Source organism: Micromys minutus, assembly GCF_963924665.1.
Source record: "Micromys minutus genome assembly, chromosome: 10".
In the NCBI taxonomy this organism is placed as follows: domain Eukaryota; kingdom Metazoa; phylum Chordata; class Mammalia; order Rodentia; family Muridae; genus Micromys; species Micromys minutus.
The window spans coordinates 29,313,896-29,341,440 of record NC_137979.1 but is presented as its reverse complement, the minus strand read 5'-3'; the positions used below and the strand labels follow the sequence as shown (position 1 = coordinate 29,341,440).

Below are 27,545 nucleotides of genomic sequence, written 5' to 3'. Positions count from 1 at the left end.
CTTTGGCTTGCGGGGGGGGGGGAGGGGGTTGCACACCTTTAATGTTAGCACTCAGGAGGCAGAGGCAGGCAGATCTCTGAGTTTAAGGCCTGCCAAGGACCAGCCTCAGCTTGGGAGGGGTTCCTGAGATAAGAGGTGTTTGAAAGAAACCAAAAAAACAATTCAAAGTCAATCATGGGGTACAAGCCTTTGTTCTACCCCAGACAGCTCAGCTTTCATAGACCAAAGCCTAATCTCTTATTTATATAACAATTCATCTTCCACCCCAGGTTCCCTTTTGATTCTCCCACCAATCAGCTTTTTTTTAAACCTTAGCCCCTTGACCACTAGGTAAAGACAGCAATCATATTTGTCTTAACACTGCAAATGAACTCAGAGATCTACCTGCCTTTGTAAGCACAGACAATAAGCTATCTTGGTGGGATCCGGCTCTGAGGTCAGCACACCTGGGCTTCAATTTGCACTGTCCCAGGCTGACCTTGAACTCAGGAATCTACCTGCCTTTGTATCTTTCTGACACACTGGTGCACAGTGCAGCTCTCTCTGTTCTTTTTTGACTCTAAAGCTCTAATTCACATCACACCCTTATATTTTGCAGTTGAGAAATTATATTGTTTGAGCTCATGTTTTCAGAGTCCTTTCCCACAGCCTAGGATTGTCCTGAAGGTCACAGCGTTATTGTTTCTTGCTAAGGATATAGACACACCCTCACTTCCCTGACTAGCGTTGTCTCTGATTATCATGGAGTCATTAATCTTGGTAGAGAGAACATTCCCCGAAAGCCTTAGAAGAAAAACTATTTCCCCAAAAAGCAACATGAAGTAAAAAATATTTTTTATACACACAAGCGTGACACCCAGCAACCATCAACACTCATGGAGCCCACGTTCTGCCGGCTCTGCTCCATGTCTCTTCCTAGGCCAGGCAGGACTCGGCAGACACAGCCTGATCTACAGAGTTCCAGGACAGCCAGGACTACTCAGAGAAACCCTGTCTTGAAAACCTAAGAGGGTGGGGGGAGGCAAGCAAGAAGAAAGGAAGGAGGGAGAGACGGAATGCTCTGGGCACTGAAAACTCGTTCTTTGGCCCTGAGGTCCTGGGCAAGCCACCTGAGCGTTGGACTCTGTTTCACATGGTCATCTACTCAGACTTTGCCCGGCTAGTGTCCTCCCCCAACCCCCCATGGTTACCTTGGAAACTGGCACCTGACTTTGTCTAGGGCTTTGCTTCCCCACGGCTGTTCATTTTCCCACATTCCTTGGAACCAGGTCACCAGCCTCCCCAAGGCCACATGTGAAGTTAAGGCCTGGTTCTGCCCTCACCCACCTCCCTCTGTCATTCTTCAGGGTACTGGAGTTTCTGCATATTGCCCACATCTCCAGAGACCCTCTCAGTAGAGCATTGCAGCCAGGCTTTGAAGGCAGAATATCCTGACACTAGGAATCCTACAATACATACTAAATTCCTGACCCACTGACATCCTCAGCAGGCCATTTACCTCTCTTTCTCTAGGTACCAGTACACTGTGCCCTGTCCTCCTTGGGTCCCACAGTCTATTACTTCAACCACTTGTCCAACTTCTTCAGCTCACATTTATCTTCCTGACCCCTCCCTGATGCATTTAACATGCTGTCCCTGAGCAGACCCCACACTGAAGGAAACAGGCCTAGGAGGCTGGCACCTCCAGGTCAAGAGCCATCCACCTCAGCACTGCCAACACCTCTGTCTGAGTACTATGGTAGCCACCATTGGGCACACAGACTACCCTGCCTAGCCCTAATCCTTGCTTTCCCTTAGCTATACTTCCTTTAGTCCTCTGTAGGCAGAAACCTCAAACCCATTTAAACATTCTAGTCTCCTTCGTTGAAATGGTGCCCATGACTTTAATTCCAGCACTTTGAAGGCAGAGGCAGGGTGGATCTCTATGAGGTTCAGGCTAGCCTGGTCTACATAGCTAGTTGCAGGCCAGACAGGGTTACATAGTGAGAGGCTGTCTTTAAAAATACAAAAGAAAGAGGACATATCTGGGTCTGTTTCTCCACCTCATCCTGACCAGTTGTCTACACTCTGCCATTTCCCTACCTCCTGATCCATTGCTCTGCAGCCATAGGGCTCCTGACTCATTGATGCTGTTCGACGACACTACCCGGTGTTAACTGATACAGCTACCCACTCCTCCCTGTGACCATCATTTTCTTGGTCATCTCCTCCCATAACCCTCATGATTCTGTAGGTTCTCGTAATGAACTTTGTGCTCTTCTTCAAATGCTATCTTACAAATCTAAACCAGGTTCATCCAACTGCCAGCCTGCTCAAGGTCTCTTTGGTTGGTATGGTTGGCTCTATGTTTCCATAGTTTGCCTGTAATTCTATGTAGACCAGGCTGGCCTAGACCTTACAGATTTCTGTCCACACGCGGCCCTTTGGGACTCTGGTTCCAAAGGTGCGGGAGATAGAACTCGGGGCTTCTTGAGTGCTAGGCAAATGCTCCATATTTAGCAGCAACAGTGTCTACAAACGCAAACTGAATTACTTTCCCTTGAACCCACTTTCTGCGTCCCCTATTCTCAACGAATGGTAGCCCCCATCTTGTCCCAGGCCTATTAGGGCCCATTATATAAAATCATTATTTGTAGACTAGGCAGTGATTTTGGAGCCAGCAGGAAAGAGCTGTGGCTTCACTGGCCGTGGGTCCCAATACCGAACAGAACCCAGCGAACGAAAGACACGGGACACAGGGAATACCACAGGCAACAGGGAACACTCAGCCCCAGGCTTTGAGCGCGCAACTGCCGACGTGGACGACACAGAGCCCCGCCCCGTCGCGCGGTACTCCTAGCAGCCAATGGAAACAGTTAATAGGCCGTCACTCACACTATAGCCCAGGCATATGGGCGGGCCCCGCTGGCCTCCGCCCACTCGTGAGCCGCTTCTGTTTCCCCCTCGACCAATAGGCACGGCCTGTGTAAGCCGGGGGCGGGACAGAGCGGCCAACAGCGCGGGCGCGGGGCTTCTAACCACGTCGCGGTCACCTAGCGCAGTCGTGTCAGTCATATCCCAACTGACGGGAGGTAACATGGGGGCTGTGACAGCCAGGCGCTGCGTCGAGTGGCTGCTGGGCCTCTACTTCGTCTCGCACATTCCCATCACGCTGTTCATCGACCTGCAGGCGGTGCTGCCACCCGAGCTCTACCCAGAGGAGGTGAGGCTCAGAGGTCCCCACGTGGCCGTCCCGATTTCTGTTGGCTCCGTGCCTAACTTCGGCCCCAGCCGGCTGTCCCAAGCCTGTTCTTTTCAGAGCGGAACTGAGGGTGCAACCCAGTGTCTGTCACTAGTTGGATCTGTTGTATTTAGATGGACTCTAAAAATCCAGTGTAATCCCGGGGTGGGGGGCAAAGTAAAATAAAGTGGCTGAAGGGTTTAGCCCTTAGTGCTGCGTGGCATTCATACAGTCCTGGGTCTGGATCTAGTCCGCTGTTTGAGTTTGAAGATGAGCTTACCGTTCCCTGCGCATTAGAGAGCATTTTTTGACCCAAACTTGAGGGACCTCTCCACTTTATCTGGATCTGTAAACTATAGGATTTCTGCATGCTCCTCCAATCTATTGACTGACTTATCCACCCATAAGATTTGATTTTACCTCTGAAATGTTCTTTAAATGTTTCTTTGCAGGGCAGTTCTTAATCTTAAATCCGTAAATTCTCAATGGTGTCTGCAAACTGACATGTGCCTGTGTCCTTTGAGAGTACATGACACTGGAACTGTCACCTACCCAACAGTTAGGAGTGACACCATCAGCAGTGTCACCCCCATTCCTTAAGTCTCTTTGATTTGTTCGTGGAACCACATAGTTGTGAAGACCTTTGATCTATCGGGGTTCCCGAAGGTAGTATGTGGCAAGAGCATACACTGGTCTGTGGAGTTCTTTCCCAAGAACTGGCTGCCTATCCAGCATGTTGAGGGCCCTATGGGTTCTACTTTTTCCCCCTTAAGATAATAATAGTTCATTGAAATACACTGCAAGAGGACCTCAGGCTGGGCTGTAACTGACATAATAACCTGTATGTAGCCACAGCTTTAGATTGTAAATTCAAAGACTGTAGGATTAAGGCTTTGTCTCCTTGGTAAAAAAAACATTTGCCAGCATACATGAGGCCCTGGATTCAAATCCCAGCACCAAATCAGTGTGTATGTGTTATCAAATTGTGTTGATTTGTTTCACTTCTCTAAAACATTGTCACAAATGCAGTGGTTTACTTTAACCTAACTTTATTCTTAGGCTGCTTGGAGGTTAGAAATTTAGAGTGGTAGGTCTCAGGCTCAAAGGTAGACTATGCTCCTTGCCTCTTCCAATGTTTGGTAGCCACCAGTTTTGCAGAACTGCAGATCATACTCAAGACCTCAAGCTTGCTATACACTGTCTACCCACTGAGCTTTCCTTCATGGCAGTGTGCAGGTCGTCTGGCATATTGCCACCTCATCTGTATTCATATCTCTCTGCCTTTTATAAAGTCACCTGTCATTCATTAGGGCCACCATGGAGCCCAGGAAAATCTCCCCTTTGAATATCCTTCTACACATCTGTGGTCCTGTTGGACATGGGTTAGGACCTGATACCTTCTGCTGCCACAGAAGGGCCTGAAAACTAAAGAGGCCATTAAAAGTTTGCACTAGCTATAGCTGGCCATGAGTAAGGGGAATTCCCATTTCTTTGGGCATTGGTAGGAGTGGAGATAAGACCTCAGCCCTCGTTTTTTTTCCTTATTATTGTTTTTGGGTTCTGTTTTGTTTGATTAGGTCTTTTTAGTTTGTTTGTTAGTTTGTACTGGATTTACAGGCATCACCTGGCTTGAGTGACAGCTTTTTTACAAAGGGCCTCACTACTTTGAAAACCTGTCTCTGCTTCTCTGGCAACTACTGGTCTATGTTCTGGCTGCTCGTACCCATCCTTGCTCACCACTCCTGAAACCACTAAATGAACCAGCATCATACAGACCACCACTTAAGACATTTTACTTTTGTTTTTCAAGATGTTGTCTTACTGTGTAGCTCTAGCTGTCCTGTAACTCAGTATTTAGACTTGGCTGGTCTCAAACTCACAGAATTCTCCTGCCTCTACCTCCCAAATACTTAAAGTTTATTTCACCATGCCCAATCTCATATTTGATCTGATGAACTTTTAGCTTCCTGTTATTTAACTTTTATTGTCCTGTTGTAACTGTCATCTCAGTAAACGTTTACTGCCTTCATCTACTATCCTAGGCCTAGTCCTGGAAGTGTCTAATCTCTGTACAGTCTTATCTAGGCCTAGAATGTTTTCAGCCTCTGAAACTGAATAAGCGTACCCTTTCACATTTTTTTCTGATCTTTGGCTGGCTGGTTAACTCAGCTGTTCTGGCTCAAACTCCCCTCTTAACCAGACTTCTCTGTCTGGGCCTCTCGTGAATTAATCTGGTTGGCCTCAAACTAACACTGGCAATCTGTTCTAATCTGGCTTCTTCTCATTCTCTGAATTATTCTGTCTTCATCTGTGTCTAGTTTGTTCTCTCTGCAACCAGTCTGTATAAAACTTCCCCAGTAAAACTGCCTTTCTCCTTCCTCTCTTTTTCTCTCTCTACTCTATCTCAAGTAGCTTCCCTTTTCTCTCCTCCTGAGAGTGGGGCAGATCCTATTCTGTCAAATCTTTCTCTGATTCGTCACTTTGTCTGCCACTCAATTAGACATCACTTTCAAACAGGTGCTTCCTTCTATAAAGGGTGTGTCTGTATTCCAGCCAGAGAGATTAAAGTTCTATGCTAAATGCTGAGCTACACCACAACTAGAAACTGTTTTGTTTGTTTTCAGTAAAAAACACCACCTCAGGGATCACACTGTGATCAAATATTCCACAACAGCTTCTAGGATAGGGATGTAGCAATAGTCATGCACATGGTGCTAGGTTTCATGTATAACACTTTATTTCTCTCTCCTTTTGCCTTTTGAAATTTTATTGCAGGTATGGAGGTCACAGAACATTTTGTGGGTCAGTTCTCCTCTACCTTTAGTTTAGTTATGGCCATTGAATTTCAGTTATTGGGTTTGTGTACCAAGCACTTTACTCACAGAACCATCTTGCTAGCCCTGCCTTTTTAATGTATTGGCCCAAAACTGTGTGATTCTGGTGTTGTTGATTATTGAAAGAATAAACCTGCAGCACCCTGCCCTGTTTCCCTCTTGTTCCTTTTGGATGGGGGAGTGATGATTTTGTTGCTTCTCTATGAAGGAAATAATAGTCTGTGACTTGAATCCGTCTCCAGTTGTCTTTTTTTTTTTAAATAGTTCTAGATGTCTTTTTATTTATTACATATGAGTACACTGTAGCTGTCATCAGACACACCAGAAGAGGGCATCAGATTTCATTATAGATGGTTGTGAGCCACCATGTGGTTGCTGGGAATTGAACTCAGGACCTCTGGAAGAGCAGTCAGTGCTCTTAATTAACCACTGAGCCATCTCACCAGCCCTCAGATTGTCTTAAATGATATGTATAGTTCTCTGGAACTGCAAGACTATCTCTATAAAATAGCAAAGCTGAAATTTACATCCCCCGAAAGAACAATAAATAGCTAAAACTTATTATCTAAAGGGTTATAGAAAATGAAGACCCCAGCAGTTGGGCTGAATTTTGCAAGCTTTTTTTTTTTTTTTCTTTTTTCTTTTTTTTTTTTTTTTGGCTGTTGTTTCAATCAAATCACATGAGCTAAAAACCATTATGAAACAGGTAAAACACTTGAGTTTGGGTTTAAACAGGAAGGAAAGATTTTGTAGTATCTCTTGCAGCTGAGTGAACCTATTCTGTTAAAATAAGTAAAATGTGTGAGCCGTACGTAGGTCTGCAGGACTCAGTAGCCCGTGAGTTCAGAAAGATGCTGTGTTCCAGGTAGGGGTGTGGTGTAAATGGAAAGTTTTTTCTTTTAAACCTTGGAGTTTGGGACTTCAATGATAGTGAGCAGTTGCATGCTTACATTTGGTGAGCCACCTTCATTGTGTTAGCCGCTGGTCTACAGGCCACTGTATCAACTCATTGCATCTGAACACCACAGGAAGGTCACTGGACTATTTTACTAGATGAGGAAATAGTGTGGTACTGTAGGGCTTGCTCAGAGCCAGGCCCTTGGCCTCCAGCTCCTGCAGTCCTACCATCCTGCTGGGGACCTTGTTTTTGTCTTCCACTCACTCTGTTGAGGCTGTGCTGGCAGCAGATGGGTGGTAGAGCCCTATGGGATCCAGCTGATTGGGGCTTTGCTGATCTTACCCTGTGCCGACCTGTGGAATAGGCAAACCTCAGACATCGTTTAGAGTGACATCCAGATTGATACTTTACTCAGAAGTACATCTTCCCAAGCTAGTCGTTGTAAAGTGAAGCTGTGTGTGGTGGTCCACAGCTCTATTCCAAGAACCCAGGAGTTGAAGGCCAGCCTCAGCTAAAGAGAACTGTTCTCAAAAAACAAAATTCAAAGGAAATGAAAAACAGTCTAACCTGCTAAATTTACAGACAAGGACTTGAAGTCTTGAGAGGGCTGACTTAACCTTTACCGCCCTGAAGAGTGCCCAGGAGGAGGCAGGGGCATAGCCAAGAATCAAAGGGGTGTGTGCTGATGCCTATGATCCCAGCAGCATCTGGATGCTTAAAAGCTCTCCTGGTAACAAAAGCTTTTCTTTGTTTCACAGTAGCCAGCCTCTGTCTATGCTGTTACTTGGTTTTGTTTGTTTTTGAGATAGGTCTCCTGTAACGCAGACCTAGCCTCCAACTAGGCTTGCCTTGAACTCCTGATCCTCCTGCTCCATCTTCCAAGTGCTGGGATTACTGTGTGCCACCACACCTAACAACCTTTACCTTTTGATGAAAAACTAACACAAAAACATCTCTAGATTTTCCATTGTAAGATAAACACTGAAGCTGCCCTTACCCACCATATCCTGACACTTAGTTGGCTTTGAAGCTGTAAGAGTACCACCTCCAGGCTATTTTTGTAATGTTAATTTGTTTTGAGACAAGATTTCATGTAGCCCAGGTTAGCCTTAGACCTAATATGTAGCTAAAGATGGCCTAGATTCAGGATGCTAAGTTTGACGGGCCCCTTTGGTCAGTGTGCCCAGTCCCTAGCTTCTGTAAAACACAGGGTGGGTGGCTGTGGTCTCACCTGGAAGGACATCTGTGAGCATCTGCAGCCTTGGATTTGCTAGATTAATGGCAAGGGTTAAGGTTGGAGACTGCTAACTCCAGCCTTTCGGACCTAGATGCTGTCTGTGTACTTGTTCTTGTACAGATGCCCAGCTGTTCTTTTAAAAGACTTATTTGTAATATTAGGGTTAAAATGTCCATAATTGGGCTGGAGAGATGGCTCAGTGGTTAAGAGCAGTGACTGCTCTTCCAGAGGTCCTGAGTTCAATTCTCAGCAACCACATGGTGGCTCACAACATCTGTAATGGGGATCCAATGCCCTCTTCTGAAGACAGTGACAGTGTACTCATAAAATAAATAATAAATCTTTTTTAAAAATGTCCATAATGTCTCCTCAGAGGTTAGATTTACTTCCTTCTATCTTCCCCCCAAGAAAATTCAACTGGTTTCTGCATTTGAAGTATCTAGGTTTTGGACTTGGATGTGTATTTGTGAAAGGGAAAATGTTAGGATTGGTTTTTCATTTCCTTACCAAAAACTGGTAGAGGGCCAGCATCCTGAGTAAGGGGCTAACACTGTAGCTCTAGAATAACATGTCCAGGTTTGTGCTATTAGAGTTAAAAACAATTGTATAGTTGCACAAAAATAGGATTGGAAAGGCCAAGAAAAACTTATCATGTAGAGAAGGTAACATTTGAATTATGGCTAATAAATTTTTAATTAGTGACCATCTAGGCCAATGGTTCTCAACCTGTGATGGTAACCCTTTAAGAGGTCTAATGACTTTTTCACAGGGTTGCCTAAGACCATTAGAAAACATTTATATTACGGTTCATAACAGCAAAATTACCATTATGGAGTAACAACAAAAATACTTTTATGGTTGGAGGCCAACTCAACCTGAGGAACTATATTCAAGGGTCACAGCATTAGGAAGGTTGAGAGCCAATGTGTAGATGTAAGAGCTGGTGGAGTGTGTGACTGCTGCCACCAGGGCTGCATAAGGGACTCTGAGTCAAAGATACTGGTGCACCGGGGCCACGGAGCCTGTGCAGGTCATGAGGCCGTGCTCACTGGGACCCTGTCTTTTTCCAGTTCAGCAACCTGTTGCGGTGGTACTCTAAGGAGTTCAAAGACCCTCTCATGCAGGAACCCCCAGTGTGGTTCAAGTCCTTCCTGCTGTGTGAGCTTGTGTTCCAGCTGCCTTTCTTCCCCATTGCAGCATATGCCTTCTTTAAAGGTTGGTACCGAGTGGGAAATCTCAATTTTGCTCAGAAATCTCTTGGCATGAACCCCTGTATCTTGAAATGTATGTCTCCGGGGAACATTAAATGAAGCTGGGCTGTCTCAGTTATCTAAAATCCCTCATATGAAACCTGAGGCCAAGGACAAACTTTGTTCTTTTTTATTATCCCTACTCACAAATATATTTTCTTTTATCCTCCTCCTTTTCACCTAGATTAGTATATTGCCTTATAAGCAGAAAGTATCAAGCTAACCCCAGAAGAGCTTAACTTCTCATTTAAAAATTATTCCTGGAGCACTGGCTGCTCTTATGTTTGGTTGTGAGCCTAGCCTTTAATGGCTGAGCCACTTTCCCAGCCCTAACTGCTCTTCTAAAGGACCTCAGTTTGGTTTCCAGCGCCCACATGACAAGCTTGTAACCATTCCATAACTCCAGTTCCAGGAGATCCCGCACTCTCTTCTGGCCTCAGAAAACTGGACACTAAATACATGCAGGCAAAACGCAAACCAAAAAATGTATGCCTACTTGTAATGATAAAACTAGTGACTTTATGAAGTAGCCATGCCTGCCCTTGGAAACTAAGCCTATTTCTCACTGGGATCCTACATGTGAATCACTTCATGGGTACTGGGGCAGGGTCCCTTCCCGTTTTGTCAGACTGGCTGATGTTTGCTGCTTGTTTACTGAGTTAGATGCCAACCCTTACCCTCACCAAACTGGGTGGGTCCTAGCTGTCATGAACACCTGGTTCTCATGTGTATAGTCTTGAGTTTCCACAAAGAGAAAGCAGAACCATTGGACTGAGGCAGAGCATGTCCCAGACACCCTTGGAGTCGGCATACCTCTTAACCCTTTTCTCTTCTTCTGCTTCAGGAAGCTGCCGGTGGATCCGAGTCCCTGCAATCATCTATGCAGCTCACACCATAACAACTTTAATCCCAATCCTCTATACAATTCTATTTGAGGATTTCTCTAAAGCTGTTGCTTTCAAGGGACAAAGACCTGAGAATTTCCGTGAACGACTGACCCTCGTAGGTGTCTATGCCCCCTATTTAATAATCCCCATCATACTCCTCCTGTTCATGCTTCGGAACCCTTACTACAAGTATGAGGAGAAGAGAAAGAAAAAATAAAGGACAGCCACTAGCCTGGTGGGGAAGATCCCTCAGCATACTTGCCTTTTGGACAACACAGGAAAAGTGCTCTGAAACGCCAACAGCAGTGTGTATGAACAAGATAGTGGCAAGGGCCATGCCAAGCCTTCACCTTCCAAGGCTGAACATGCCATCAGCAGGGGTGTGACCAAGCTACAGCAAAATGGTGCCAAAGCTCTACCACAGCACTGCTAAAAACTGACAGATGAGACGCTCGTTAGCTCCTGACCTAGAAGATACATACCTAAGTCCTCAGCTTGACCTTGATAGTCAACAAATGAGCAGTGTGTTGTCTCTTTAGCACCTTTTAACATGGTTTCCTGCCCACAATTCCCATCTCTGGGAGAAAAATATATTGTAGCCTCACATGAGTCCAAGCCAGAAATGGGTCACCGTGAAAGAAAGTAACTCCATTTCTATCTTGAACAGATCACCTGGTCTGAGTTATTCTGATGCTAGTTCATGAACTGGTTTTTCATACATCCGTCCCTATCCTGGCATCTGACACCACTGGGCTCCCTGTACATTCTATCCAAAGCGAGGGTAACTGACTGTCCAGTGAGTGACGGTGGGTGCTAGGCAGTGCTGCTTTTGCTCACAAGCCATATTGCTATGGTTCTTACTATCTTGACTTGTGTATCCTGTCCAAATAAAGGTAGCTGCTGATCACTGCCTGGTTTGTCGTGTGAACTGGGGGGTGGGGGTAAGAGAAATTCAGTTCTTAGAGGGGTGGAAATACACAGCAAGAAGAAAGACCAAGCAATTTGCAAATGGTATTTATTGCTTTTCCTTGAGAGCTTTGTGAATTCCCCCCCCCCCTCCAAAAAAAAAGGTGGATCAGAGTTTACAGACACTTAGTTTGTGCTGAGAAGTCAGGAGGTAAGGCCCTGTGCTGCCTGGCCACTAGCAGTGGCTGTGCACTGTTTACACACACTGTCACATCAAATCACTGGAATGGTACAGAGGTTTGGTTTGGTTTTTTGGTTGGGGTGCTTTGTTGGGTTTTTTTTTGTTTGTTTGTTTGCTTGCTTTTTGTTTTGCCTTCCTGCTATAAAACTGAAAGTTTCAGTTCATTTCTGAAAAATAAATTGGTCAATAAATTCATTTTGTTCTGCTTCTACTTTACACAAAGCTTCATATTCAACCCGATACCTGAAAAACAAAATTGTTAGAAGCCCTGAAAAGAATGAAATAAAAACACAATTCTTTGAGAGTATAGAGCTTTAAACAGCGTCAAGAAACCATGAGTTGAGAATGAAGGCAGGGCAAAAGTGTCAAATAAGCAAAGCCCTATTTAAGACCACCGGGGAGAAACCTCTCCCTAGGGAGGGCATGGGAAGTAGCCTCAGCACTCACACTATAGGAGGCCATTTGGGGTTAACCACATCCCCACTTCTATCAAATCTTAGTCTTAAGGACACCCAGTGAAATGCTCTACCTGTGAAATGGTGAGGAAAGCCAAGGTGGCAGAGATGGAGAAGAGGATCTGCAGTGAACATGGCTGCTTACCTTTCTAGCTGCATCTTCTTTTCTGCTATCAGTGCCTGCAGTTGCTGCTGTTGGGCTTCTCTCTGCTTCGCTATGGATTTCAGTAAATTCCGAGCACCAATGGCCTAAGAAACATTACCAAAGGGGTTTTAAACTCATCTATTAATCTACGGATCCCAAATTATCTGTTATGAAATGGCATGAGTAGTCAGGCATTTAAGTGTGTACAGTGGCCATTTAGTCTTAGACCTTTAACCAGGTCATCTGTACCTGGCCATCTTTCATGTCTTCATTTTTAGAAGGAGCAGTACCATGAAGATCAAAGGGAGCAATGACATGTACTGGTAGGGCTGGAAAGATGACTCGCTGGTTAAGAGCACTTGTTGCTCTTGGAGGGGAGTCAGTTTCAGCTCTGCAAGCACCTACATGGCAGCTTACAATTCTCTGTAACTTTGTTCCAGGGGATCCAGTGTCCTCTTCTGACCTCCAAGGACATGGGCACCAGGCACACAAGGTGGTGCACATACACACATGCATGCTAGATAGTCACACATACAAATCTAAAAAACTGGGGACTGGAGAGATGGCTCAGTCATTAAAAGCACTATTTGTATTTCCAGAGGACCTGGGTTCAATTCCCAACACTCACATGGCAGCTCACAACCTAACATTTCGAATTCTAGTTCCAGAGGATCTAACACCTGGCCTCTAGACGCTGTTGCACACATGTATGTGCATACACAAACATTCATTCACACTGGAATGAAGTCTTAAAAAAATACTGGCACATAAGCTAGCCAGCATCTGTTATTAATTAAGTGCCTGTTTTTAATAGATGAGCCCACTGTCCATACACATAAACAGTGTTTCTGGCCAGGGCCAACTGCTGATCTTACCTTCATCTTCTCATTCTCTGCTTCTTTGGCAAGCTGATCAACAAGCTCAATTAGACCACCAACAATTTTCTGAAACTGGCCGATTTCTTTGAGGAAAAGAACAAACCATTCTTGTTAGCATCCTTTGGAAGTAGAAAGAGTAAAGCCCCTTCTAAATTGTGTTGCAGCAGTCTGATGCCCACTAGCCTAAGTCTCCCACTATTTGGTCTATGGGGGGACAGGTACCAGGGCTAGACTTTGAACGTAGACTGCAGTGCAGACCTAATCCTATCTTTCTCAGAAAGGACTCTCAGAACACAGACTCAGCACTGGGTTTCAGTAAGAAATTCCAGTGAGGATTCCTGCCTGGAGCCATGTTGTTTAGGTGCCCCATTTGCTTTTCCAGTGCTCTTGGTGTGCTGGAACTCTGTTTTATTTTATGAAAATATGTCCAGAGAAGGCCACAGTATATGGCAACCACTAAACTTGGAACAGATATTAAACAACCTATGGTGAGACCATGGCCCAGAAATCTCTTATTTCAGCTGAGTGTATGACACAGGCCTGGAACCCCAGCATTAGGGAGGCTAAGTTAGGAGAATGATGAGTTCGAGCCAACATACAACATACGCAATGAGGCCTTGTCTCAAAAAAAGGAAAGAAAATTCCCTTGTTCTAGCCAAATATGACTATTTCCACTGGAACTGGGCTGGCTTAGCAGCTAAGAAAGGAGGGTTTTTGGAGATCAGTAGCCCAGAGGTCAGCACTGTGCTGAGCTGCTCCTAGAGACCTCAGTCACCACCTCTAACTCCAAACAACATATCCTGCCACCAAGAAATAATGTCACAGTATATAATTTTATCTCCCACCTCCAAGTCATAATTCTTTAGCATGAATTTTTAAAAATATTTATTTTATGTATGTGAGTACATGGTCACTGTCTTCACACACATGAGAAGAGGGCATCTGATCCCATTACAGATGGCTGTGAACCACCATGTAGTTGCTGGGAATTAAACTCAGGACCTCTGGAAGAACAGCCAGTGCTCTTAACCACTGAGCCATCTCTCCAGCCCTGTTAACATGAATTTTAAGGTTGCTAAAAGAAAAAAATCACAGCACATCTAAAAACACCCCTCCCCCAGTCCAAAGTGTTTCTTGGCATTAAATGTGGGACTCCATGGCAGTGTAAGAGGGCAAGCAGAGAAGATTGGGTACACATGGGAATCCAGAGACCAGGGCTCAATCCAGGGAGCAAGCAACTTCATGCTGGCAGACCCAAGAGCAATAGTCAGGGTCGGATAATGAAACTGCTCAAAGCAGAATGACGTCATGTCTCCAAATAATACTCACTGTCCACGAAATCTTTGCACTCTTCCTTGAGCTCTATGGTCTGCTGGGTAACCTCTGGGTCCAACACCCGAAGCTTGTTCAGTTCATCAAAGTGCAGCCCTGCCTCACCCAAGATGTCCTTGGCCATAGCTGCAGAGAAACAAGTCCCAACCTGAATTTCATCCCAGACACCGAGCATCAAGCCCTCCTCATACTCCCACCCTCTCTGCCTCCACCTCTCAACCTCACCTGTTTCCCTTCCAGGTTCCCTAGAGAGGTTCTGCTTTGAAGGGGTGACAGTGGCAATCAGGAGGTATGTCATAGGAGCAAGGGTCAGGAAAGAATAAAGTCCAGTTGCTTGTCACAGGCATCGTTCATTCAACATACATTTCTTGAGTGCCTACTACATGCGATACTGCTAGATGCTGGGGTGTAAAGACGAATGAAGCAGCATGGCGCCGGGCCTGAAGCAGCACCGTTTAACTGGAGGAAAACAGACATGTGAACCTGAAAGACTAGATTGCATTAAGCGATTTTACAGAAATATCACTAAAGCAAGGAGAAAAGACAACAGCAGTTCACTTGGGCCCATCTGGCCTAAGCTGCAAGCCATAAGTGTAGAATATATCCATGTTTAAGTTCCCAAAAAAGGCTTTTTAAATGCATGCCCTTAAAAAAAATAAAAGGCAAAACCAAAAATAAGATCTGGATGAATTTAAAAATTAGAGTTAAAAGGTAGCTATGGTCATGCACAACTTTAATCCTAGCAACTCACTGAGTCAAAGGAAGACTGACACACATGTAGGACCAACCTGCATGTGAGTTCCAGGCTATCCTGTACTACGAAAGACCTTGTCTCAAAAAAAAAAAAAAAAAAGCCTTCCTTTGTTGTTGTTCTATTTGGACAAACAGTTGTATTTAAGAGCTACCAGGGTAACTGGACCAGGCACTATGGAATAGTTCATATAATACAAGAGTGCAAACACTTGTTTGAACTTCTATCCCCTTCTGAGTTAGCATGCATTTATTAGAAACAAAAACTCGTTGAATCTCAGCTCCAATTGAGTGAACGCAGTGTCTCCAGACAGACAGTAAGTAAATAAACACAAACTGTGATCAGAATATGAACAGCACTCAATGCTCTGTCAGGATTCTACAGGCGAACATAACTCAAGTGGGCAGAGAGGTCAACAAAAGCCTTCAGAAAAAACAATCTGAGACCTAAACCTGTCCAAAAAAAAAAAAAAAAAAAAATCTTCTAAGAGAAGGGAGAGGGACATCCTGGGCGTAGGTAGAAGCATATAGGAGCATCCTGAGGATAGAAGAATCTGACACAAAGGGTGCTGACATCAAAACAGCAAGAGGGAGCAATGTGGCAACTGGCTATAGCTGGATGATTAAATGCTTCGAAAGCCCCAGGGATGAACTTGGATTTTTTTTATAATGGCAGTGGATCAGATTTGGAACACTCACTGCCTTGGCCAAGGGGAGGGAACAGGGAAGAGCAGCACAGAGGAGTACCTTCCAGATTTCTCAGTGTAAGTCTAGCATCTATAAGCAGGCTGTCTGCAGGTAAGTGGCACTCTGATAATGTTTGCGGAATGAATGAATGTAGGAAACAGTAGGCTGTAACAGAAGAAAAGACTTGGAGCTGAATGGGAGTTCAGAGATCAGATGTCTGAATTGACAGAATTTAGTAATGCTTAATGAAGCACTTGGGAGAAAAGTGAAGAAGAGAGCCAAACACGATTGCCATGAATCTGGATCGGACCGAGTGTATGGCTGGAAAGGATAGTTTAAGGAGATGGGTAAGAAAGAGTTGCAGGGAAATGGTACACAGTGGACTATCAGATCCCCAAGCCACTCCTAACCCCCACGACAAATATGTTCCAGAGACCTGGGATTGAGTTTTCTAAGCATGAGGGCTGTGCCTGGCTACGCTCCCTGGCTCTCTTCAAATCCGCTGGCACTACGAATAGTTGTGGCTGTGGGGTGTGGAGAATGCGTAGACACAGTCAGAAAGGACTGAGCAAATGGCGCGGAATGTCTGAACCTCGGTTTCCTGGTGACATCGAGGGAGCAACGCTCGCGGGCTGACCTGAGCATAAACCCGCTCCCTAAAAATTCCGAGGTAGGGAAATCACCTCTTTCAACCCGGGCCTGCCAATCCTCAGCACCTGGTCACGTTAGCCTCCTCTCTTCCCAAGTCCTCTAAGTACCCTCACGACCTACCTGCCGAGCCGTCTCGACAGCGCGCTGCGGCCCGAACGACTGTCGGTAGAAGCTTCTCTCCGGTAACTGCAACCGGCTGCTGCCACGGATACAAGACCTATAAGCCCCACGTCACCGTCAAGACCAGAAGCACTAGTACCCACCCCCTCCGGTGCTTGCTGGGAAATAGAGGCAACACGAGAGAGATAACTCCTCACTAGACCCGGCAGCCTTTGCGCCGAGGGCGGGGACTATAACACGGGAAGTAAATTTGTTCCCAAACCCGGAAGTAGAAGGTAGTCAAACTTCAGAAGGTTTTTTTTTTTCCCCCCCCCCCCCCCCCGAACTCACCGCCAGCTCACGCGCTGTGCATGCCGGGTCTTGTAGTCTGTTTCCCGATATGTAGGGTTGGGCGGTAGCTCCGAAGTCGGCGGGCGCAGGATGTGAGCTCACAGCCGAGATTGCAGGCAGCCGCAGGCCAGAGGAGGCACGGAGTCCGCTTGCCATTTGCCTGAGAGGAAAGGCGCCCCCGCGGACGGTGAGAGCCAGACGTGCGGGTGCAGAGGGGAAGAACAGGCTCTGCCGAATCCTGGGCAAAAGGCACGGGACGGCGTGCGGGGAGGAAGTTCAGGTCTTCTGGGGATGGGAGGCACCACGGCTCTCAGTTTTTCAGAAGAGGAGGGGTGTGGCGAGGAGAGCAGCCTACACTGCCACGAGAGATAAGAGATATTTCTCCATTTCCACAGGAGATCCTTGGGGTAAAACATAAGTGTCACCTCCACGATTTCTGAACTTTCTAGCCAAAGTCAGTCTACCTCGTTTCCTTCCTTTAGGACCCCAGGTCTTTGGACTACCGTGATCGTTTGCTCTTTGTTCTGCTTGGCTTCGCATTAGGTTCCTATAGAGACACGTGTAGGTCCCCAGCCCCTGGATTACTCCTCCACAGGCGAAGCCCAGAGGAAAGAGCGCTGAGACTATCAGTGAAACTTCATCCTCTCATAAATTTCTTCCTAGGGCGTCACCTGCCATTGGACTCTTGGAATTCATTGGTCTGGGTGGAATCTGGTCTGACGTCATGTAGGACTCAAAGTGGCTGCTTTGTAGGAAAAGAATAGATTAGCTCCGGATTTGACTTCCTCAGTTGGCAAACTAGTCAGAGTTTCTTTGATTTGGCAGAACGTGCTTATGCGCTTCCTTGATTCTGGGGAAATGGGGCTTGGACACAAAATATGTGAGGAACTTGCTAAAACTTGTTAAGGGGTTGAATTTATTTCCTCCTTTGAGGTAAGGCAGTCGCTCACCATTCTAGCATTCTAGTGTTACTGTCAGTCGTCCCCCCCCCCACCTGATCCATACTCCATCACTGAAGCAAATAAGAAACCATCAAAAGGATGCGCTACTTAAGATAGCACCACCCTAACCTTCCCCTGACAACCTGCCACCCCCGACATTCCAGGGACATACCGAAATCTTTTCAAGGTCAGTTTTAGTTCAACCAGCCGATCTATATCGAATACTTAAAAAGAGTGCTGTTCTTGTTTGAGGTACAGTGTTCTGGGTTTTACCTGTAAGACATGAGGATTAACAGTAAATGGCTGAGTGTTCGGCATTTAAAGAGGCTGGTTCCACTTTGTGTTTTGTTGTTTCTTCTATCTCCAGCATTGCTTCTGCTGTCTAAGCCTTTGTCATCAATTGCCTGGACCACTCCTTCCTCCGATCTTTCTGTTTCCTCTCATGTACCTTTGCATCTCACACAGCATCAAGTTGTCCTTGGAAACTATATCAGATCACATCGTTCCCCTGCCTTCCAGGTTCCCAAATTCTGTTGCAGTTCCTATAAACCCCAGCTCTTCCTGTCACGCAGTTCTTGCTTTCTCTGGCTTTCCATCAGACTATCTTCCCCCCTCTTCCTGTATACCAGCCGCCATGTCACCACTGTTTTTAGCAATTTATGTGTGTAGTGATTTTGCCTAAGTGTGTCTTTGCACCACATGTGTGCCTGAGCCCACAGTGACCAGAAGAGGGCATCAGAACTCCTAGAACTGGACTTGTAGGTGGTTGTGAGCCACCCTATGAATGCTAGGAATTGAGCCTGGGTCCTGCAAGAGCAGCCAGTACTCCTAACCGCTGGGCCATCTCTCCAGCCCCATAAAACTGGTTTTATGTTTTAAAATTTTTGTTTGTACATGTGTGTCTGTGCCTGAGTGTATATATGTGTACCATGTGTGTGCATGCAGCAGCACCTAGAAGAGGTGTCAGATCCTGAAACAGGTTACAGAGTATTGTAAGCCTGTTGATTTGAGGTGTTGGGAACTGTACCTGGGTTAGTTGCAAGAGGAATACACACATGTTCTTATCCACCGAGACATCTCGTCAGCCTCTGAAACTTGTTTAGATAGGATCTTTGCTCTTGCTGTCTCTAGACTATACTTCTAAAGACCTGAGCTGAAATGTCACCTTCAATTGGTCTCAGGCCTCAACCTGATCATTCTTGTGCCATCCCTGCATTCTCAGTGACATCGATCACCTCTGTAACTGTCTGCCGCTTTGTTCCCTCCTTTTGTTTGTTTGTTTTTTAAACGTGGGAACTTCTTTCGATCTATAATCTACAGGTTTAGAATTTAGAATTTAAATAGCGACAACAAACATAGAATAAGATTTTGTATGGGCAGTGGTGGTGCAGGCCTTTAATCCCAGTACTGAGGAAACAGAAGGCAGGCGGATCTATGTGGGTTCAAGGCCAGGCTGGGCTACAGAGTGAGTTCCAGGACAGCCAGGGCTACAGAGAGAACCCATGTCTTGAAAAACCAAAAAAGAAAAAAACTGAAAGCAAACCAGGAGGAAGAACCAACTTTTCCTTGAGCCATTTCTCAGGTTTCTGAACTGTTAGTGTTTTCCTTTCGCTTGTGAGCTTACTCATTCTTGAGGGTCATGTCTGTTCTCCCCATTCTTGGTGGGAAGGAAGCAGAGGGGCTCTTGGGAAAAGCAGCAAAATAGCCATCTCTGTCCTGCCTTGAAAAATGGTGACAATTATAGGAATTTGAGACAAGGCTGGTGCCAAGAAGGGGGAAGGTCAGGAAACCCGGTGCTAGCTCAGGTAACTCCTGCCAAGCTCTCTAGCTGGCTGCCTCTGCAGCCTGCCCTTTCTGTGCTCTCAGAACCACACTCATTTTCCTTCCTGGATCCTGGCTTCCTTTCACTGATGGTAACCTGAATCCTGGAGGGGCTACTCCTGAGACAGGAAGTTTGTCCTGCCCCCCTGGATTCTGGGAAACTTCTAGGCTGGCTAGATTCCCACTTGGTTAGTCTGGAAGTCTGGAATCCTGGAAATCTTGGAAAATTTTGTGAAATGACCAGGGAGACTGCTACCAGAGCTGGCTCCTGGTACTGTGAGAACAGCTGGGGGACATTCTGTTGCAGTGCCCTGGTTTGCATTTGATTGCTGTAGTAAAACACTGACCAAAAGCTGCTTGGGGAGGAAAGAGTTTATTTGGCTTACACTTCCCAGGTCATGGTTCTTCGTCAAGGGAAATGGGGAGAGGAACCTGGCGACAGGAACCTGTGGGTAGGAACTGAAGCCAAGACCACAAAGGGACACTGCTTCCTGGCTTGCCAGCATGCTTTCTTATGCCACCCAGGACCACCCTTCCCCAGGATGATGCCCCCCCAGCCCAACCCTGTTCCTCATCAGCTATTAATCAAGAACATGCTCCTAGAGGCTTGCTTTCAGTTCAGTATGACGTTATGTATGACGTTAGCTTGTGTTGGATTGACAAGAATCTAACCAGTACACTGAGGAAGGGCTTATCTAGGAAATAAACGGAGTTCCTACTACTGTCCTTCCTCCCTCTGACCTCTCCTCTGCTGATCCCAGTGTTCTCTCTGCCTTTTGCTTGCAGCACTGAGAGTATGAGGCCCTGGCCTCTGCAGGCCACTCATTTGTGACCACTTCCACCACGGCAGAGCCTTCCAAGCCTACCTCCTGCCGTGTGGTGATCTACCTGCAGCGGGAGATGTCAGGGGACACCTGTCTGTGCCCAGCCTCAGGGGCCAAGCCCAAGATAAGTGGCTTCAAGGGAGGAGGGCTGGGCAACAAGTACGTGCAGCTCAATGTGGGAGGCTCCCTGTACTACACCACCGTGCGGGCCCTCACCAGACAGGACACCATGCTCAAGGCCATGTTCAGTGGGCGGATGGAGGTGCTGACCGACAAAGAAGGTGAGGTACTGCATCTGGGCATGCTGGGTAAGGGTGAGGAGGAAGGGGGCATCCTAAGATGGTATCTTTTCCTCCTCACTTCATACAAGTCCTAACAGAGCTTCAGAATCCCTTGAAACTGCACATAGAATGCTGTGTGTTTGTGTATCATACTCAGGCGGGGTGTGGTTACATCTGTAACCCTAGAACTTGGAGGTGGGGACAGGAGTATCAGAAATTTGAGGCCAGCCTCCCCTATATAATGAACCTGAGGCCAGCCTGGGTTATATGAAACCTGTCTCAAAAAATTAAAAAATAAAATAAAATAGAATCCTGGAATACTGGCACATACTTATAATCTTAGTCCCCAGGTGTTTGAGACAGGTCAATCTCAAATTTGAGGCTAACTGGAACAGCAGTCTCAAAGCTGACTTGTGTATTCATATCTAAATAGAACCAGGGCAGTGGGCAAAAGGTAAGCAGAGACTGGTTGTTTCTGTATCAATCACTAGGGTGGCCCGAGTAGCCCCAGCATTAGACATCCAGTCCTCCACAGAGCCCTGAACATACCAGTTCCTGAACTCAGACCAGGGAAAAGCAACACTCACCTGAGACCTAGACTCTGAGCCACCCCTGGCCTGGGCTCTGGACTCTGCTCATACAGTTTCTTCCCTTGCATCCTGCTGCCTGCCTGCCTCTCTCAGGTAGCCTTTGCCAGCGCTGACACAGCTGGAGACAAACAGTAATCCTGTGGGACCCCTCTAAATCCCTAGGCTGGATCCTCATAGACCGATGTGGGAAGCACTTTGGCACCATCTTGAATTACCTCCGAGATGACACTGTCACCCTCCCTCAAAGCCGGCAAGAAATCCAGGAATTGATGGCCGAAGCAAAATATTACCTCATTCAAGGGCTGGTGAGCATGTGCCAGACCGCCCTGCAGGTACGGGACTGTCGGGTGCTTTGATGAGGTTGGGAGCTGTCCCTCTGGGGACTTGAGGCTTGGCTCCTGGGAAGCTGTGTTGGAAATGAGGTTGATGAGTCCAAACCCAGTTAGAACAGTGGGAAGCTGCCCAGGCCAGCAGATAGCTGCTAGGGACTCATGCTTGGTGGCAAGAGCAGGCGTGTCCTTAATTTATCCAAGGAGGTCATGAACTGCCTGGTACCTTCTTACCAGACAGGGGGTGACTGGCAGAAGGCCTGGGGATGCACCTGGCTAAGCTTGGCTAGCACAGAATCCTAAAGGCAGCTCTCTGCTCTGTGTGTCACCCAGGACAAGAAAGAGTCCTACCAGCCTGTGTGCAACATCCCCATCATCACATCCCTGAGGGAGGAGGACAGGCTCATTGAATCCTCCACAAAGGTACTGCGTACTCTGAGGGTCTCGGCCTGGGGTCACCAGCCTCCTGGCCCGGCCCTTATTACTCTTTTTTCCCTCACAGCCTGTGGTGAAGCTGCTGTACAACAGGAGCAATAACAAGTACTCATACACCAGGTATGGCAGGCATCTTTGCTGGAGCCCTGGAGAAGGTGGCAGAGGCAGTTGAAGGGCTGAGCACCCACAGTGGGCACCGCACAACAGACCTGAGGGATTTCACAGGTCCCTGGCACACACATCATGGGGCTGGGGTTGGAAACCACCTTTGCTAAGGGTGATGAACAGGAATAGAAGGGAGCTCAGGGTAGAGACATTTGGAATTTGCTATGTAGCCTGGTTGGGATGTAGATGTTAAAGCATGAAACATGCTTGTGTCATATCAAGAGCATGCCAGGAATTATCATCTATATTGTCTTATGACATAAGACACGGATCATGACCTACTTTATAATAGATACTGCTAGCCAGTATCTTAGTGGGTGAAGAGGGATCTAGGAAGTTATGAGCTGAGTCCTCCTGGTGCCTGTGCTTCTCACTGTGCCCCAATAACAGGCCATGTCAGGTAGATCCAGGTGGCTGCAGCTTGGTTCTAGACTCTCCTGGTCCCTGGTGGACAATGCATCACCCCATGGTAAAGAAGGAAAACTGCCCAAGTCATAGTGAGGGACCATTTCTTCCAGGCTTTCCCTCTGCTCTCTGTTGTAACTTAGGGCCAGCTCCGCCCCTTTCCCTCACAGGCCCCAGTCCCAGAGGTTTTCTTCATTTCAACATGATAGGAGCAGGGAGCAGAGAGCCTAGCACTTCCCAGCAGCCCCCTTGTGCTGGAACCTCATTCCAGGCCTGCTGGCCTTCTGGTTTTTAGCAACTCTGATGATCACCTGCTGAAAAACATTGAACTGTTTGACAAGCTGTCCCTGCGCTTCAACGGCCGCGTGCTCTTCATCAAGGACGTCATTGGTGACGAGATCTGCTGTTGGTCTTTCTATGGCCAGGGTCGTAAGCTGGCAGAGGTGTGCTGCACCTCCATTGTGTATGCCACAGAGAAGAAGCAGACCAAGGTGTGTGTGGGCTTTCCTCTGCCAGGGGACAGTGTGCATAGACTCAGCTCTTCCCTTTCTGCACAGGTCAGCAGGTGTCCTCCCTAGAGTATGTACTTGGTGACAGCAGGCTTTTACTGGGTGGAATGCCGAGCAGATTATCTGGAAAGTGATGGGAAGTCAGGGCTCAAGCACTGAGACCCAAGAAACTTAGTCCCACACTGCTACCCGGCTTCCTGAGGGTTGTGAGAAGGGCAGCTCATATCAGGTGGCAATCTTTGGCAGTGGGTATAGGGGCACGAGAGGGGGAAGACCAAGGGGCTGTGACAGTGGAGTCAGGATCCAGCTCTGGCAGCGCCTGTCTTTTTCCCAGATGCTCCCCTAACCACTCACACCCGCTGGAGCCGTGCTAGGTCGGAAAAGCAGTGAAGCTGCTCTCAGGGCCACTCCTATAGATTACATTTATCTGTGTTGGTGGGCACTGCCATGGCATGTGAGTGAAGGGCAGGACCTGAGTCCTCTCCATTTGGGTCCTGGGACTAAACTCAAGTTGTCAGGATTGGTGACAAGCACCTTTACCCACTGAGCTATCCTCTGCTCCTCCATCCCCCTTTTTTTGAGACAGGATTTCACTAGATGGGCTAGCTTCAAACTCTCCATTCTCCTGACCTCAGCCTCCCAGGTAGCAGGAATTTTAGATGGGCATCATGCAGCCTGGCTGAGCAGCTGCTTTCTACTATGTATTTGATTGTGTACTGTGTTGGACAGTCACTAGGCTAAAGAATGTGCACCTTTCCTGCTATGTTGATAACTTAAGAGGTGTTAGCTCAGGTTAGCGTCCCTGGAATCATAGTGCTTAGAAGGCTAGCGTAGGATTCTGATTTTGGGGCAGCTTGAACTATAAGGAGACCCTGTCTCAAAAAGACAAAGCCAAAGAAAGTAGCCATGACATTACTTTACACATAGAGAAACTACAGCCCAGAAATCTCAGGCTCGATCTGGCACCTAGCCCATGGAATTGTGTTTGTACCTGGGCATGACCACGTATACTAGTCTTCAGTTGTGGGATGCTATAGGGTGTTAATCTATATTCTCATGTCCCCTCATGCTTCCCTTGTTAGCTGGGCAGCCACCTAACTTCTACGTTAGGTATTCCCTCCCTAAATGAAACCTCTCTGTCTTTTCTGTTCACTCTAGGTGGAATTCCCAGAGGCCCGTATCTATGAGGAAACACTCAATGTCCTACTCTATGAGACCCCTCGAGTCCCTGACAATTCCTTGCTAGAGGCCACAAGCCGGAGCCGGAGCCAGGCTTCCCCCAGTGAAGATGAGGACACCTTTGAATTACGGGACCGTGTCCGCCGTATTCATGTCAAGCGCTATAGCACTTACGACGACCGGCAACTCGGCCATCAGTCTGCTCATCGAGACTGATGAGACCCTGGGGGAATCAGGGCACAAGAAGTCCTGTCTGCCACCCTGTGGAACATACACATTAGCCACTCTATGCTGCCCCTGCTAGCTGGGAGCCTGCTCTATCATGTACAGGTAACAGCCCTGCTTGGACGGTCAGGAAGCTGGGAGAGGACAGGCCACATTGTCTTGCCTGGTCCCCCTCCCCCAGCACTCCTAGATGCCACCCCACTTCCTGCCAACAGGGAGCTACTTCTGCTCTAGGGTGAGTGCAGACTTCCCACCTCCTGCCAAGAACACTCCCGGGCCTTGGCTGAGTGCCCCTTTCTTCTGAAGAGCTCCTTTAGTTCCTCAGCTGAGGCCCACGGAAATAGCTTTGTTTTAGGGGAAGGGAGGCTTTTGGTGCTGCAAGGACCCACTTTTAAACAGAAAAAGCAGCCTTTTTTCCTAAGGTGTTTAAACATTGGTATGACTTGGATTTTTGTTTGTTCTTAAATCTAGGTGTTAGTATGGTGGCCATGCTTATAATCCCAACTATGGAGAGGCCGAGTCAGGATAACAAGTTCTAGGCTAGCCTGGACAACATATAGCAAGACCCTCAGTATAAAATTTTAAAAAGAGGGCTAGTGGCATAGCTCAGTGGTAGAATACTTACCTAGCAAGAGTGAGGCCCTGGGTTCAATCCCCGGTACTGCCACACTCACTATCTAAGAACACACACACACACACTCCGCCCTTTTCAATATCCTAGGACCCATCTTTAAAGCACTTTGTATGTGTATCATTCAGGAAAATCTATTCTGCCTTGACCCAAAGCTTTTTCTGACACTGATCCCCCTCTTTCAGAATCTGAAGAAAAGGCTGAGGCAGGAGGATCACAAGTTTGAGACCAACCTATGCTATGTAGTTAAAGTTCCAGGCCAGTCTGGGCTAGAGACTTTGTCCCAAGAAAAAAGTAACTAAACTGACCAGCTCAGCTTTGCCTGGTCAGCCTAACTAGCCAGCCCAAAGAATACCAAGAGGGAAAAGAATGTCCAAGTTGAAAATGGTTTTAATAGCATCCTGTGGGGAAAGATACCTCATCCCTACATTGTAGGTTCACATCACTGACTCAGATTTAACAGGATTCTTTGGTTTGAGCCTCATACTTGGGTATACTCAGGTCTAAGACATGCTGTCCCCACAAACCATAAAGCCAAAAGCTGTGATGCAGGCCGGAAACAGAAACAAGCTGCAGTGGAAGGCTATGGAGCCGTCAGCTGAAGCCAGCAAAGTCCTGGAGCCCCAGGCTGTGGTGCAATCCCTGACACGTCTTGGTTTATGTTCTGGCTCTGAGTAGTGGTTCTACCTAGTGATGAATCTCCAAACACATAGTAACTAGGACAACCTAAGCCTCTGAAAGGCCTTTATTTCTTTAGGGTCACTGACCATGGAGGTACCAAGATCTAGACCTGGTGTATATTCTTCCCTTAGTTTCCCTCTCCTTTGTTGGGACTGGCTCTCTTAACTAGATTCTTTCCAAAGGAATGTTGTCACTGGAGGGGACTGTTTGTAAACCTAAGGAAGTGTATGGCCATCAACAGTGCTCAAGAAAGGGCAGATTGTCAGCTGCATCCCTTGACCACTCATAGGATTGCCACATGGGTACACATAGCTTACCTCTTAGAGCCTAAAGGCAGATGCCAAGCCCAGGGTTGGGTTCTCACAAGGATCTGACCTGACATGACAGAGCAGGGGAAATGGGAAATGTGACTTAGCAATCAGGCATGTTATGTTAATCACAATCTTGAATGTATAAATAGCTCTAAGATACTTGGGTCAGGCACCTTAGTGATGAGCATCTACTAGTTCTTCCAGATCACTGGATCAGAGATTTTTTTTGGCTAAATTTAGGCTTTGAATCTTTCCCACAGACTTTGGAATGTTACAGTGTGAGTCCACCAGTCTGTTTTCTCAGCTGTGCCCAAGAAGCCCTTCAATATTCAGAGTCCCAGTTCCCTGCTGTTTGTTCCCTGTTTGTCCCTGTAGCCTCTATGTGGTGCTTTGACATCCATGTCCTCTGCTGTTCAGTGCTGTCTAATGGTTGGGCTGAGAAAGCCCAGCAGCAGGAGTCCCGGGTTGCACATTCATCTTCTTTGACAAAAAATTACTCCTTGGTTTAAGGAAAACACTGACACTGAAGTGATCTGGACTTTGTGGCTTATGGGTCTGGGAGATTTTCCAGTCCCATCCTAAAGTAGTTCTGGCAGGATGGGTTTTTTGATCACAGGCAGCCCAGGGGAAGTAAACATAAAACAGGGATTAACGGTCAGACTGGAAGCTACTAACAAAGCATCAGCTGTGTGCTCTGTTGATCCTGGGACATGTGACTGGTTGGTCTGAAGCGCAACACAGGTTCTGTTAGGAAAGAATGTGTCCTCTATTACATACCTGCAATCTTGGTTGTTTACCCTAAGTGATAAAGTAAACACTAACTTCTAATAAAATTGTTTTACACTGCTGAGCCATGTTTCCAGTGAGTAAAACCTGGCCAGCTCACAGCTATGGGCTCAGTTCTTACATTTCTGTTCTCTCAGTGACCTTGTGTTCTAGATAAGTCAAGAAACTCATTCCTCTGTAGTCCTACAAACCCACACTCCCCCTGGTGGAAGATTAAGAACAGTACTCACAAGATCTGGAACTGTGATTTAATAATGCAAGAATGAAAGGACCTCTAACAGTGACTATAGAGGTGAAGGAATCCTAAGAACTGGGACAAAATGCAGCCCAATTCTCTGACTCCTGTTGACCTGAAAGAAGCTCTGAAAGTGCCTTGGCTTGGTCACTGACCATAACTTAAGCTGCTTCTTGGCTGAATTCCTGCACTTGTGGTCTGGATGATTGACAGACTTTGCTCAATGCTCAGAAGCCCACAGCTCCAGGAAACCTGACTGGTTTTGCCTCACTCTTCTCCAGGCCTAGTGAAGCTAGGGGTGCTGCTGGGTAATCTGTGTTTATAATCAGTCCAACTCTAAATGCTGGCCTCCTCTATACTGGGCTGAGGGTAAAGA

General features: G+C 46.8%; 3 protein-coding genes across 4 annotated transcripts; 2 read left to right on the top strand and 1 right to left on the bottom strand.

Annotated features, from left to right (window-relative positions):
• Positions 1-3,002: 3,002 nt before the first annotated feature.
• Positions 3,003-11,377, top strand: TMEM97 (transmembrane protein 97). The gene is made up of 3 exons (XM_080924090.1): positions 3,003-3,202; positions 9,260-9,404; positions 10,284-11,377. Exons 1-3 carry the CDS (start codon positions 3,077-3,079, stop codon positions 10,541-10,543), a joined length of 531 nt encoding a protein of 176 aa, XP_080780216.1. The 5' UTR covers positions 3,003-3,076; the 3' UTR covers positions 10,544-11,377.
• Positions 11,378-11,519: 142 nt separating this feature from the next.
• On the bottom strand, positions 11,520-16,631 carry IFT20 (intraflagellar transport 20). Of its 2 annotated transcripts, none has more exons than XM_080924092.1 (5): positions 16,492-16,631; positions 14,281-14,409; positions 12,949-13,034; positions 12,074-12,177; positions 11,520-11,716 (listed from the first exon to the last, which is right to left on the bottom strand). In XM_080924092.1, exons 2-5 carry the CDS (start codon positions 14,405-14,407, stop codon positions 11,635-11,637), a joined length of 399 nt encoding a protein of 132 aa, XP_080780218.1. In that variant the 5' UTR covers positions 14,408-14,409; positions 16,492-16,631; the 3' UTR covers positions 11,520-11,634. The 2 variants fall into 2 exon arrangements, with proteins under 2 accessions (XP_080780218.1, XP_080780217.1); XM_080924091.1 differs by lacking the exon at positions 16,492-16,631 and adding an exon at positions 14,509-14,723.
• A 241-nt stretch (positions 16,632-16,872) lies between these two features.
• TNFAIP1 (TNF alpha induced protein 1) lies at positions 16,873-27,047 on the top strand. Its single transcript, XM_080923772.1, has 7 exons — positions 16,873-17,008; positions 20,370-20,688; positions 21,441-21,610; positions 21,941-22,030; positions 22,110-22,162; positions 22,908-23,103; positions 24,280-27,047. Exons 2-7 carry the CDS (start codon positions 20,484-20,486, stop codon positions 24,514-24,516), a joined length of 951 nt encoding a protein of 316 aa, XP_080779898.1. The 5' UTR covers positions 16,873-17,008; positions 20,370-20,483; the 3' UTR covers positions 24,517-27,047.
• The last annotated feature ends 498 nt before the right edge of the window (positions 27,048-27,545 follow it).

Bases quoted from the DNA above. Each gene is read 5' to 3' on its own strand.
- TMEM97 (XM_080924090.1), top strand. From the start codon at position 3,077: ATGGGGGCTGTGACAGCCAGGCGCTGCGTCGAGTGGCTGCTGGGCCTC. The intron at 3,203-9,259 runs GTGAGGCTCAGA...GTCTTTTTCCAG, and splicing joins CCGAGCTCTACCCAGAGGAG to TTCAGCAACCTGTTGCGGTG. The intron at 9,405-10,283 runs GTTGGTACCGAG...CTTCTGCTTCAG, and splicing joins AGCATATGCCTTCTTTAAAG to GAAGCTGCCGGTGGATCCGA.
- TNFAIP1 (XM_080923772.1), top strand. From the start codon at position 20,484: ATGTCAGGGGACACCTGTCTGTGCCCAGCCTCAGGGGCCAAGCCCAAG. The intron at 20,689-21,440 runs GTGAGGTACTGC...CTAAATCCCTAG, and splicing joins GGTGCTGACCGACAAAGAAG to GCTGGATCCTCATAGACCGA. The intron at 22,163-22,907 runs GTATGGCAGGCA...TCTGGTTTTTAG, and splicing joins AACAAGTACTCATACACCAG to CAACTCTGATGATCACCTGC.
- IFT20 (XM_080924091.1), bottom strand. From the start codon at position 14,581: ATGACATACCTCCTGATTGCCACTGTCACCCCTTCAAAGCAGAACCTC. The intron at 13,035-14,280 runs GTGAGTATTATT...TTTTCCTCAAAG, and splicing joins GTGCAAAGATTTCGTGGACA to AAATCGGCCAGTTTCAGAAA. The intron at 12,178-12,948 runs GTAAGATCAGCA...AATGTTTCTTAG, and splicing joins CAGAGAATGAGAAGATGAAG to GCCATTGGTGCTCGGAATTT.